Below are 13,320 nucleotides of genomic sequence, written 5' to 3' on the forward strand. Positions count from 1 at the left end.
ACATAGTTATCCATTTTTTTTTAACCATTCCTTATTCGTTAAAGTTTATTTGATGTTCGATAAAGTAGTGAGACTCTGCGAAACCTTTGTTGCCCACTTATGGTTATACCTTGCCCACTTCGTCCTTATGTTACTGTCTCCCCCTGACTAATTGCCTGATACCAGGGGTCAAATTGGCGAGGCTATTACAAAGAACATAAGTTTAACCAGTGAGAAATTGATAATGATAATTTAAGGATATAAGTTTAACCAGTGACAATTGGTCCAGGCTGTTACGAGAATACAAGCTAACTAACTAGTGACCAATTGATAATGATAATTCAAGGATACAAACTTAACCAGTGATAAGTTTAACTAGTGACAAATTGATAACACAAGTTTAACAACTGACAATTGGTCCAGGCTGTTACAAGGATATAAGTTTAACCAATGACAAATTGATCATGATAATTCAAGGACGAAGATTTAACCAGTGATGCAAGGACACAAGTTTAACCAGTGGCAAATTGATAATGATAATTCAAGTTGCTGTTGTAATTAGGATACAAGTTTAACAAGTGAAATATTGATAATTAATGATAATTTATGGAAATAAGTTTAACCAGAAACAAATTGATCATGATAATTGTTCTTCTTCGATACAAGATTACCAGGTGACAAACTGATAATGATAATTCAAGTTTTTTGTTCTCCTCCACCTCCTCTTTGAGGTAGGTTTTTTTTAGTTTTCAAAAAAATTCCACTTTATGATGGAAATGGTAAAATGTTTCTTTCGGCATAGAAAGATAGACGGGCATACATCCATAATTGTGCATCCTAAACAATAGCTTTTCAATTCCGTTGACTTGTTAAAATGTTCATATAGAGAGTCATCGATCATAGTTTGAAAGAATTTGATCTGATGCTCGGTCATAAATGGCTATGAAATTTCTTACTTCGAATTGCATCGACTCACAGCTTCACGTCGGCAGCGGCCAAATCTTACTTGGCGTCAGTCTTGCCGTTGTAACGGCCGTCATCTTAGGGGACCCGCGGTGATATTGCAGATAGAGCCTGCTAAAGACTTTTGTTTATGCATGCACCGACTAGGCCACTTAGGCGTTAGCAGCTGTCCCAGGTTAATTTCCAGTCAATGAAGCCATGGTCAGTCTTCCAAGTCTATCCGAAAGGAAAAAAAAAAGGCGCCAATTCACACCGCGCCTCACTTTATATAAGGGGCACGAGCTCTCTCCAATGCCCTCAACCCAGGGGAGAAGAGAAGCCCCATTGTAAGCTTTCCTCTCCTCTTACATATATTCACCATGGCCACCAACCAACTCCTCCCCCTCCTCCTCCTCGCCCTCGTCGCCGGCTCCCATGCGGGCAGCATCGCTGTCTACTGGGGCCAGAACGGCAATGAGGGCACCCTCGCCGACACCTGCTCCAGCGGCCTCTACGCCTACGTCATCCTCGCCTTCCTCACCACATTCGGCAACGGCCAGACCCCCGTCCTCAACCTCGCAGGCCACTGCGACCCCAACGCAGGCACCTGCACCAGCCTCTCCTCCGACATCCAGTCCTGCCAGTCCCAGGGTGTCATCGTCCTTCTCTCCCTCGGCGGTGGCTCCGGCAGCTACTCCCTCTCCTCCACCGACGATGCCCAGAACGTCGCCAACTACCTCTGGGACAACTTCCTTGGCGGCAGCTCCTCCTCTCGCCCCCTCGGCGACGCCGTCCTCGATGGCATCGACTTCGACATCGAGGCGACCAACGGAGACTTCTTCGACGACCTTGCAAAGGATCTGGCGCAGTTCAGCAGCCAGGGAAAGAAGGTCTACCTCACGGCGGCGCCACAGTGCCCGTACCCCGACGCGCACCTCAACACGGCGCTGCAGACCGGGATTTTCGACTATGTCTGGATCCAGTTCTACAACAACCCACCGTGCCAGTACTCCTCGGGGAGCATCGACAATTTGACCGGTGCGTGGAGCACCTGGATATCGAGCGTGACGGCGACCAACTTTTTCTTGGGCTTGCCGGCGTCGACCGATGCGGCCGGCAGCGGGTACATCCCCCCCGACGTGCTGACTTCTCAGGTTCTGCCGGCAATTAAGGGCACTGCCAAGTATGGTGGAATCATGCTGTGGAACCGGTACTACGATGAGCAGAACAACTACAGCACCACCGTGAAGGGTAGCGTTTGAATTGCGTCACATACATAGAAGGAGGTCTATACTCATGACCATGTTTACTCAAATAATGACGAGCAGGTTGCTTGCCAAATTCAGTCTTAAGATTAAATGTGTTACGTGTATGAGAAATAAAGATATGATATGGATACATATTTTTACTAAAATAAGTGATCTTTCTTGAAAAAGAAAATAAATAAATAAAGTCAACTGCGATATGCTTGATTGTTCCCCGACTTTGACCGGACAAAATCGCAGCAACTCACTGCTCTCGTGGTAACTTCTAAAGCGGAACTTTTGTGCAGCGTTCTAGAAATATGTATATTGAAATATTCTAAGATTTTTTTTTTTTTTGATGTATAGGGAAGCTGAAAGCCACCCAAGGGAATATGTACAAAGTGGTATTAACAGTTGAAAAGAAAAAAATAAAAGCTACAGAACATAAGTTAACGGGGTCAGAATATCAAAGAAAATGAAACTTCAAAAACTTTCTGAAGTCAACCTCTTCCACTCCTCCCAAAACGCAGTTCCTCAATCATCTCTAGATATCCAAAGGTCTCAGCTGCGGCCATAATTCATTATGCCCTTCCAATGTATTCTTAGAGCACAAATGCTTCCAGAGTTTAAAGGAGAGAAGAGATGTTTGAAAGACCGAAGAAGCATAGCACTTTTTTTTCTGAAAAATTCTTCAATTTCTTTCCAACCATACATTCTAACATGCGTTGTGCCCTCCCCTGAAATATTCTAAGATATTCTTAAAGTCCAAATTGATCAAATGTGAAATTTTTGAGACAAATATCTTTGCTTTGACCCCGTCATCTTTTATCAATTTAGGAAAGGGACGTAATGGCTATCCATCTCCAAACATGGTGATCACTTATCAGCTCTCTCTTCCCAAGCATGCTTGAGATTGATCATTCCATGGATTGATGAACTTTCAATCTTGTTATACGGAAGAACCTTCCTAGATAGAATTGAATGTTTGGTAGAGCCCTAATGGTACATTAAAAAGATGCAAGAAATAATCCACTAATCCTTCAAGCCCTAATATATGTTTGTGCCATTCTAGCAGCTGTGATATGGACCAAATTCGACCTTCAAGCTGATGCATGGCGCTAAAGAGAAAGAAGACCCTTTTTGGCTGGACAAATTTTCATGGTTTAGTTGGATAAGGACAACCATGGATGATTTTTCACCTGATTAGGACTTTGAAGTCCACCGATGGGACAAGGACTCAATGTCTATAAAAGCCTGACATACTACGTACGTAAGGTCTTTCTATTTGATTCATTACCGATTAGATCTTGTTCTCCTCTTTTCTTCAAAACTCTTTTTCACTGACTTAAGCATTGGATTGGTGACCCCTGTAGTCTCTTCCTTGTGTGTGTAGATTGGTGTTCTTTAAGACTTTGGATTGGGTTTTGTTGTAACACCTTGCATGTTTGGTGCTTTCATTATTGGGGTTCTAGTAATTGAGGAGGGTCACTTTGCAGGTGGATTAATTAGTTGAAAAGTTGCAGGACCTTATGTGAATCCTCTCCCTGCCTCGTATCCCAACTTTCTTCATATTATCAACAACCAAATAGGACTTCTCTTTGAGAAGTAGTCAAAATCTTCATTTTGCTTACCAAAATGTCCATACTTCAAGCTGCCATGGATAAAGTTATAGTAAAAGTTGCTTCATATCACTTTTGTTGGAAAAAGCAAATATTAAATATATTTGAAGAAATCCAAAGGTCATTTTGTAAACTTAATTGAAGTGGGAAAAACCAAGAGTCACATGGAAAAACCAAAAGTCACATGGAAAAGCCAAGAGTCACATGGAAAATCCAAGAGTCACATGGGAAGTCTAAATGATAAATTTATTAGGGGAGTCAAAAGGTCATTTCTTATACCTATAAATAGGTGGTTGTTGTAGAATTGACGGTGTGGTGAAGTAGTATCCAGAATAGAAAAAAAAGGAGAAGGATTTGTGAGAAAAAGTTGTATTCTCCATTGTTTTATATAGTTTCTCATACTATTATTGTATGTTCCACCACCATTACATATTCTATCAAAGTGGTATCAGAGCTCGGAGGTTGGAAATATGTCCAACAGCATGCAATTCCCCATTCCACGACTCACCACCACCAATTATGAGAATTGGAGCATCCAAATGAAGGCATTGCTAGGCTCTCAAGATATTTGGGAGGTTGTTGAAAAGGGATATGAAGAACCCCAAGATGACCGCGCACAAACGGCGGCACAAAGAACGGTGCTTGTCGATCAAAGAAAAAAAGACAAGAAGGCTCTTTATTTCATCTATCAAGGGCTAGATGAAGCCGGATTCGAGAAGGTTGCTTGTGCCACCAACTCAAAACAAGCTTGGGAGATCCTTGAGAACGCTCATAAGGGCGTTGAGAAAGTGAAGAAGGTGCGCCTCCAAATGTTGAGAGGCGAGTTCGAGACTTTGAAGATGAAGGAAGGAGAATCCATCTCGGATTACTTCACAAAGGTTCTTTCTAATGTAAACCAAATGAAAAGAAATGGTGAGAATGTAGAGGACAAGCGTGTGGTGGAGAAGATCCTAAGATCCTTGGATCAGAAGTTTGACTATGTTGTAGCTGCAATTGAAGAGTCCAAAGATGTGGACACTATGACAGTTGATGAACTCATGGGTTCTCTACAAGTCCATGAGCAAAGGATCTTGATGCGGAAAGAAGAATCTTTGGAGCAAGCCTTGAAGTGCAAGCTCACCATCAATGAGAAGAAGGATGGCCCAACTAGTGAAAGCAGTCAAATAAATCGCGGTCATAGTTATACCCGCGGATACGGTCATGGACGAGGCCGTGGACGAGGACGAGGTTCCTTTGGACATGGCAGAGGAAGAGGAGGCACAGGAGTCTTACCTAATGAAGAAAGCACACAAGGTCCCTCTGGCGGAAGAAGGCAACGAGGTTTCTCAAGAGGAGGACGAAGGTATGACAAAAGTAAAATTAAATGTTATACTTGTGGTAAATATGGTCATTACTCCTCAGAATGTTACCATAATGAGAATAACCAAGTGCATGAGAAGGTCAACTATGCAAAGAAGGAGGAAGGAGAAGATGGTATCTTGCTACTAGCAGAGAAGGGAGAAGAAGGTTCCAATGAAAATATTTGGTACTTGGATACCGGTGCAAGCAATCATATGTGCGGGTATAAACACATGTTCAAAGAGTTAGATGAGACAGTGGAAGGCAATGTTTCTTTCGGTGATACCTCAAAAGTTCAAGTGAAGGGGATAGGTAAAATCCTAATTCAACTCAAGAATGGTTCTCAACAGTTCATTTCTAATGTTTACTATGTGCCTAATATGAAAACAAATATCTTAAGTCTTGGTCAATTATTAGAAAAAGAATTTGATGTTGTTATGGAAGGTAGATATCTTTACTTAAGAAAACATGATCAGCTGATTGCAAAAGTACCTATGACCAAGAACCGAATGTTTATATTGAACATCAAGTATGTTATGACAAAGTGCTTGAGTGCATGCATGAAGGATGACACATGGCTATGGCACTTGAGGTTCGGGCATGTGAACTTTGGTTCCTTGAAACTCTTATCTTCGAAGGCAATGGTGAAAGGATTACCTCTCATTGAGGATACCCCTGAAGGAATATGTGAAGGATGTATTATTGGAAAACACTCAAGAGCTAGCTTTCCAAAAGAGTCATTTCATCAAGCCCGAAGGCCTTTGCAACTCATCCATACGGATATTTGTGGTCCCATCACACCGGCCTCATTTGGAGGTCGTCATTATTTTCTAACATTTATTGATGATTTTAGCAGAAAAACTTGGGTGTATCTCTTGAAGGAGAAACGTGAGGCCCTGGAGACATTCAAAAGGTTCAAAGCTCTTGTGGAGAACCAAACCGGGTGCAAAATCAAAGCTTTGAGATCAGATCGAGGAGGAGAGTTCACCTCGAAGGCATTTGAGGAGTTCTGCAAATCTCAAGGTATTTGGAGGACTTTGACTGCACCATACTCACCCCAGCAAAATGGCATAGCAGAAAGGAAGAATCGGACCATTCTTGACATGGTGAGAAGCATGTTGAAGACGAAAGAAATGCCAAAAGAGTTTTGGGTGGAAGCTGTGAATTGTGCGGTATACATTCTCAACCGCTGCCCAACAAAGAATCTTGAAGGAAGGACCCCTCAAGAAGCATGGAATGGATATAGGCCAGATGTATCTCATCTGAGAGTATTTGGTTGCATTGCCTATGCACACATCCCAGATCAAAGGAGAAGCAAGCTTGATGACAAGAGTTATCCTTGCATCTTTATAGGATATGATCAGAGATCCAAGGCATACAAACTTTATGATCCAAAGGCGAAGAAGATCCTCATAAGCCGTGATGTGAAATTCAATGAAGAAGGAATCTGGAATTGGGGCACCAACATGATAGAGGTGCAAGAAGAAGAAGAACAAGTGAAGGCTCAAGTTGAAGATCCCATATCACCTTCATCACCTAGCACGAGATCTCCATCTTCAAATGAAGAATCCAGAAAGACAAGAAGCATTCAAGATCTCTATGAGGTGACGAGTCCCCTTAATCTCATTTGTTTATATGCTAATGAGGATGTAATCTCTTTTGAAGAAGCAGTGAAGAATGAAAACTGGAGGATGGCCATGAATGAAGAGATGAAGGCAATCCAGAAGAATAACACATGGAAACTTATTACTCTTCCAGAAGGTCATGAACCCATTGGAGTGAAATGGGTATATAAGGTAAAGAAGAATGCAGAAGGAAAGGTGGAGAAATATAAGGCTCGATTAGTAGCTAAAGGCTACAAGCAGCAAGCCGGAATTGACTACGAGGAGGTATTTGCTCCCGTAGCACGCATGGAGACCATTCGTCTGGTGATTTCTTTGGCTGCACAGAGTAATTGGAACATCTACCAGTTAGATGTGAAGTCGGCATTTCTAAATGGCTTTCTAGAAGAAGAAGTATATGTTGAACAACCCAAAGGATATGTGAAGAAGGGACATGAAGAGAAGGTTTTAAAGCTAAGGAAGGCACTTTATGGTTTAAAACAAGCTCCAAGAGCATGGAACTCAAGAATTGATGGCTACTTCAAAGCAAATGGCTTCAAGCAATGTCCCTATGAGCATGCTGTGTATGTAAAGGAGAAAAATTCTAACATTCTACTTGTGTGTTTGTATGTGGATGATCTTATTTTTACAGGTAATAATCTACAAATGTTTGAGGAGTTCAAGCATGCCATGATGAAGGAGTTTGAGATGACAGACATGGGGTTAATGACATATTTTCTGGGTTTGGAGGTCAAACAATATCAAAAAGGAATTTTCTTATCTCAAGAAGGTTATGCCAAAGAAATCTTGAAGAAATTCAAGATGAAAGATTGTAACCCTATAAGCACCCCCGTTGATTGTGGAGCAAAGCTGTCAAAAGAAGATGAAGGAGAGATTGTGGACCCTACTCTCTTTAGAAGCTTGGTAGGATGTCTGAGGTACATGACATGTACTAGGCCGGATATTCTATATGCAGTCGGCCTAGTCAGCAGATTCATGGAGGAGCCCAAATTAATGCACTGGAAGGCAGTAAAGAGAATTCTTCGTTATATCCAAGGTACTATTACTGATGGACTATTTTATTCTCATCATAGTAACTTTGAACTTGTGGGCTATTCGGATAGTGATTGGGCTGGAGACATGGATGATCGGAAGAGTACTTCCGGATTTGTATTTTCTATGGGAGATGCAGCTTTTTCATGGATGTCAAAGAAGCAACCTATTGTTACTCTTTCTACATGTGAAGCCGAATATGTTGCTGCATCCGCATGTGTATCACATGCTATATGGCTAAGAAGCTTGCTGAAGGAAGTTCATTTTGAGCAAAAGGAACCTACCAAGATAAGCATTGACAGCAAGTCGGCTATTGCACTAGGAAAGAACCCGGTGTATCATCAAAGAAGCAAGCCTATTGATGTGCGTTTTCATTCAATCCGGGAACATGTGAAGAACAAAGAAGTAGAGCTACTGTATGTGAAGACACAAGATCAAGTTGCCGACATATTCACTAAACCATTAGGAGCAGAGCTCTTCACCAAGTTTAAAAGTTCTCTTGGCATGATGAAGAAAGAACAATTAAGTTTAAGGGGGGTGTTGGAAAAAGCAAATATTAAATATATTTGAAGAAATCCAAAGGTCATTTTGTAAACTTAATTGAAGTGGGAAAAACCAAGAGTCACATGGAAAAACCAAAAGTCACATGGAAAAGCCAAGAGTCACATGGAAAATCCAAGAGTCACATGGGAAGTCTAAATGATAAATTTATTAGGGGAGTCAAAAGGTCATTTCTTATACCTATAAATAGGTGGTTGTTGTAGAATTGACGGTGTGGTGAAGTGGTATCCAGAATAGAAAAAAAAGGAGAAGGGTTTGTGAGAAAAAGTTGTATTCTCCATTGTTTTATATAGTTTCTCATACTATTGTTGTATGTTCCACCACCATTACATATTCTATCAACTTTCACTAACAATATGAGGACTATGGGTGTGTTTTTAGTTTCATATTAGCTTTATACTAGATAGATTTTGAGTACTTATATAGAATTGAGGAACTCAAATAATATCTGTAATATCAATCTTTTTGGATAAAATTCTAGATTACTATGGCCTATTGATCCAAGAGGATCTCTAGACTCGATGTAAACCATCTTGACCATCACAGATAGAATAGAGTGCAAGATTCATTATATCAGGAAGTTGAGTCACTTGTCGCTTGTCAAATTTAAGGAGATCATAATTTTGTCATATGATATCTGATTGATATGATTTTTTTTTTTTTGAAATGAATATCTTTTTGGCATATACAACTTTGGGCAAGTTTAAATTTTTCTGAAATTCAATTATTTGGACCTCAAAACAGCTTGATCAAATCGTTCTTTTTGAAAAAGACTTTAATCAAACAGTATCTTTCAATCTGTGAAGAAATTAGATGGAGCAACAAAAAATAAATTTGATGTAGAAGTCAAAATCCACCTATAAAATTTTAGTATTTTTTCATAATTATTTCTATTGGTCATGTTTGTTTTGGGATACCTGGTACCTAAAGTATGTAAGGGAGAACATCACTCCTATTATGGATAGGGTCTACATATACTTAGTTTATGAAGTGTGGAGAATTAATGAAAGAAAAGAGGACGTATGCCATACTTTTGCAATTCTTCTACGTTCTAGTTTTTTTTTGGGAGTTTGAGTTGAGCAAATTGAGAAAAATCTTCCTTCTCTCCAAAAAGATTATCTATATAGATTAGGAATTGCCACACCACATGCCCATCTAGGCTAATTATTGGCAAGCCATAATATTTATGATTAGATTTATAGTACTTTTAATTGGATTTGAATAGATTTAAACCATCAGTCTCGCATAGATGGTAAGGCTCAAAAAAGGGATATATGTGACGGACTCGTGCAAGCATGTATCTAGTGCAACATCGATTGTGCACTAGTTACAAAAAGTCAAAAAATCCAAACAAATTGTGATTAAAAAAGCACCTATGACAACTTCTAGCCAGGATTTTTGAATTTGAGGTGCTATATCAGTATTACATATGTAGCTATCAACGGTTAATGACAAAATACTGGCACCAATTTAAAACACCGAGATGCCACCAATTCAAACGCAAAGTAGGAAAAATATTGGAGATGTCACGGCCAATTTAAAATGGACAAGCCGTGGCTTCATTTTTTTCGTAAAAACTTAGCTCTCTTTTTTTTTTTTTTAAATATGTACGGTTGTTAAAACTTCGTTATCGAAACATCCGTCTCTTCTATATATAATAGCCAATGTACCTAATTGATGCAGTACTCTTGGAATAGATCTAGCTGGTCATAGAACAGGCCAACTTACAGGCGTTGTTTGATATATCCGTGTTATGGTTACCAGGAGGATGAGACCGTTACATTCAAAGGTGACTTTGTTGCCATCTAGCCTCTGATTTGTTTGTTTCTTTATTACTTAACTTGGAGGTCATATGCTTTATTTCCAACTTTGAAGTTCCCTGCTCACTAAAAAAGAAAAAAAAGAATAATTCTAGTGCTCATACAAATGTTTTTGTGGAATATCGGATCCAAATCCTGGCACGAAGGCGTTTGCTTCAACTCTATAAAGTCCTACGGCAGCACGACGTCGTTTCTTGTGGAACCCGTAAAATCCACGTTTAAGCATTCCCTCCGCGAATTTTCCACGTCAAAGGTCCGCGTAGGCTGCGTGCGAGCGCTTCCACATGGTTGGTAATACAGCAAAGAGATTGCAGATTCTTCATACTCAACCTGTGTTTTTTTTTTAAACAAGAAAAGAGAAGATAATGTTATCGCGTAATTGATGGCTCAATTATCTCAAGCACATAGTTATCCATTTTTTTTGACCATTCCTTATCCGTTCAAGTTTATTTGATGTTCGAAAAAGTAGTGAGACTACGAAACCCTTGTTGCCCACTTATGGTTATACCTTGCCCACTTCGTCCTTATATTACTGTCTCCCCCTGACTAACTGCCTGATACCAGGGACCAAATTGGCGAGGCTGTTACAAGAACATAAGTTTAACCAGTGACAAATTGATAATGATAATTTAAGGATATAAGTTTAACCAGTGACAATTGGTCCAGGCTGTCACGAGAACACAAGTTTAACCAATGACAAATTAATAATGATAATTCAAGGATACAAGATTAACCGGTGACTAGCTAGCTAGTTTAACTAGTGACAAATTGGTAACACAACTTCAACAACTGACAATTGTTCCAGGCTATTACAAGAACACAAGTTTAACCAGTCATGCGAGGACACAAGCTTAACCTTTGACGAATTGATAATGCTAATTCAAGTTGCTATTGTAATTAGGATACAAGTTTAACAAGTGAAATATTGAAAACAATAATTTATGAAAACAAGTTTATCCAGTAACAAATTGATCATGATAATTCTTCTTCTTCGATACATGATTACCTAGTGACAAACTGATAATGATATATAATTCAAGTTTTTTGTTCCCCTCCACCTCCTCTTTGAAGTAGGTACCTCTTTGTTTTTAAAGAAAATCCACTTTATGATGGAAATGGTAAAATATTTCTTTGGGTAGAAGGATAGACGGGCATGCATCTGTAATTGTGCAGCCTAAATAATATCTTTTCAATTCCGTTGACTTGTTAAAATGTTCATATGGAGAGTCATCCATCATAGTTTGAAAGAATTTGATCTGATGCTCGGTCATAAATGGCTATGAAATTTCTTACTTCGAATTGCATCGACTCACAGCTTCACGTCGGCAGCGGCCAAATCTTACTTGGCGTCAGTCTTGCCGTTGTACCGGCCGTCATCTTAGGGGACCCGCGGTGATATTGCAGATAGAGCCTGCTAAAGACTTTTGTTTATGCATGCACGACTAGCCCAGTTAGCAGCTGTCCCAGGTTAATTTCCAGTCAATGAAGCCATGGTCAGTCTTCCAAGTCTATCCGAAAGGAAAAAAAAAAGGCGCCAATTCACACCGCGCCTCACTTTATATAAGGGGCACGAGCTCTCTCCAATGCCCTCAACCCAGGGGAGAAGAGAAGCCCCATTGTAAGCTTTCCTCTCCTCTTACATATATTCACCATGGCCACCAACCAACTCCTCCCCCTCCTCCTCCTCGCCCTCGTCGCCGGCTCCCATGCGGGCAGCATCGCTGTCTACTGGGGCCAGAACGGCAATGAGGGCACCCTCGCCGACACCTGCTCCAGCGGCCTCTACGCCTACGTCATCCTCGCCTTCCTCACCACATTCGGCAACGGCCAGACCCCCGTCCTCAACCTCGCAGGCCACTGCGACCCCAACGCAGGCACCTGCACCAGCCTCTCCTCCGACATCCAGTCCTGCCAGTCCCAGGGTGTCATCGTCCTTCTCTCCCTCGGCGGTGGCTCCGGCAGCTACTCCCTCTCCTCCACCGACGATGCCCAGAACGTCGCCAACTACCTCTGGGACAACTTCCTTGGCGGCAGCTCCTCCTCTCGCCCCCTCGGCGACGCCGTCCTCGATGGCATCGACTTCGACATCGAGGCGACCAACGGAGACTTCTTCGACGACCTTGCAAAGGATCTGGCGCAGTTCAGCAGCCAGGGAAAGAAGGTCTACCTCACGGCGGCGCCACAGTGCCCGTACCCCGACGCGCACCTCAACACGGCGCTGCAGACCGGGATTTTCGACTATGTCTGGATCCAGTTCTACAACAACCCACCGTGCCAGTACTCCTCGGGGAGCATCGACAATTTGACCGGTGCGTGGAGCACCTGGATATCGAGCGTGACGGCGACCAACTTTTTCTTGGGCTTGCCGGCGTCGACCGATGCGGCCGGCAGCGGGTACATCCCCCCCGACGTGCTGACTTCTCAGGTTCTGCCGGCAATTAAGGGCACTGCCAAGTATGGTGGAATCATGCTGTGGAACCGGTACTACGATGAGCAGAACAACTACAGCACCACCGTGAAGGGTAGCGTTTGAATTGCGTCACATACATAGAAGGAGGTCTATACTCATGACCATGTTTACTCAAATAATGACGAGCAGGTTGCTTGCCAAATTCAGTCTTAAGATTAAATGTGTTACGTGTATGAGAAATAAAGATATGATATGGATACATATTTTTACTAAAATAAGTGATCTTTCTTGAAAAAGAAAATAAATAAATAAAGTCAACTGCGATATGCTTGTTTGTTCCCCGACTTTGACCGGACAAAATCGCAGCAACTCTCGTGTTAACTTCCAAAGCGGAACATTTGTGCAGCGTTCTAGAAATATGTATATTGAAATATTCTAAGGTATTCTTCAAGTCCACATTGTTTGAATGTGCAATGTTTGAGACAAACATCATTGCCTTGACCCTGTCATCTTTATCGATCTAGGAAAGGAACGTAATGGCTATCCATCTCCAAACATTGTGAACAATTATCTGCTCTCTCTTCCCAAGCATGCTTGAGAGTGATCATTCCATGGGTTGGTGAACGTTCAATCATGTTACATGGAAGAACCTTCTCCGAGAGAATTGAATATTTGGTAGAACCCTAATCTAATATAATATATAAAAGAAAAAATCAGATTGATGATTTTTTGACAAGTGGCATTCTGAAAGTT

General features: G+C 41.3%; 2 protein-coding genes across 2 annotated transcripts; both read left to right on the forward strand.

The window, feature by feature from the left end:
• Positions 1-1,231: 1,231 nt before the first annotated feature.
• Positions 1,232-2,391, forward strand: LOC140858414 (acidic endochitinase-like). Its single transcript, XM_073258980.1, has one exon. It carries the CDS (start codon positions 1,302-1,304, stop codon positions 2,181-2,183), a length of 882 nt encoding a protein of 293 aa, XP_073115081.1. The 5' UTR covers positions 1,232-1,301; the 3' UTR covers positions 2,184-2,391.
• A 9,347-nt stretch (positions 2,392-11,738) lies between these two features.
• On the forward strand, positions 11,739-12,908 carry LOC140858415 (acidic endochitinase-like). The gene has a single exon (XM_073258981.1). It carries the CDS (start codon positions 11,809-11,811, stop codon positions 12,688-12,690), a length of 882 nt encoding a protein of 293 aa, XP_073115082.1. The 5' UTR covers positions 11,739-11,808; the 3' UTR covers positions 12,691-12,908.
• The last annotated feature ends 412 nt before the right edge of the window (positions 12,909-13,320 follow it).

This window comes from Elaeis guineensis, chromosome 6 (assembly GCF_000442705.2).
Source record: "Elaeis guineensis isolate ETL-2024a chromosome 6, EG11, whole genome shotgun sequence".
NCBI lineage: Eukaryota > Viridiplantae > Streptophyta > Magnoliopsida > Arecales > Arecaceae > Elaeis > Elaeis guineensis.

Excerpts from the sequence above, each read along its gene's own strand:
- LOC140858414 (XM_073258980.1), top strand. The coding sequence starts at position 1,302 with ATGGCCACCAACCAACTCCTCCCCCTCCTCCTCCTCGCCCTCGTCGCC.
- LOC140858415 (XM_073258981.1), top strand. The coding sequence starts at position 11,809 with ATGGCCACCAACCAACTCCTCCCCCTCCTCCTCCTCGCCCTCGTCGCC.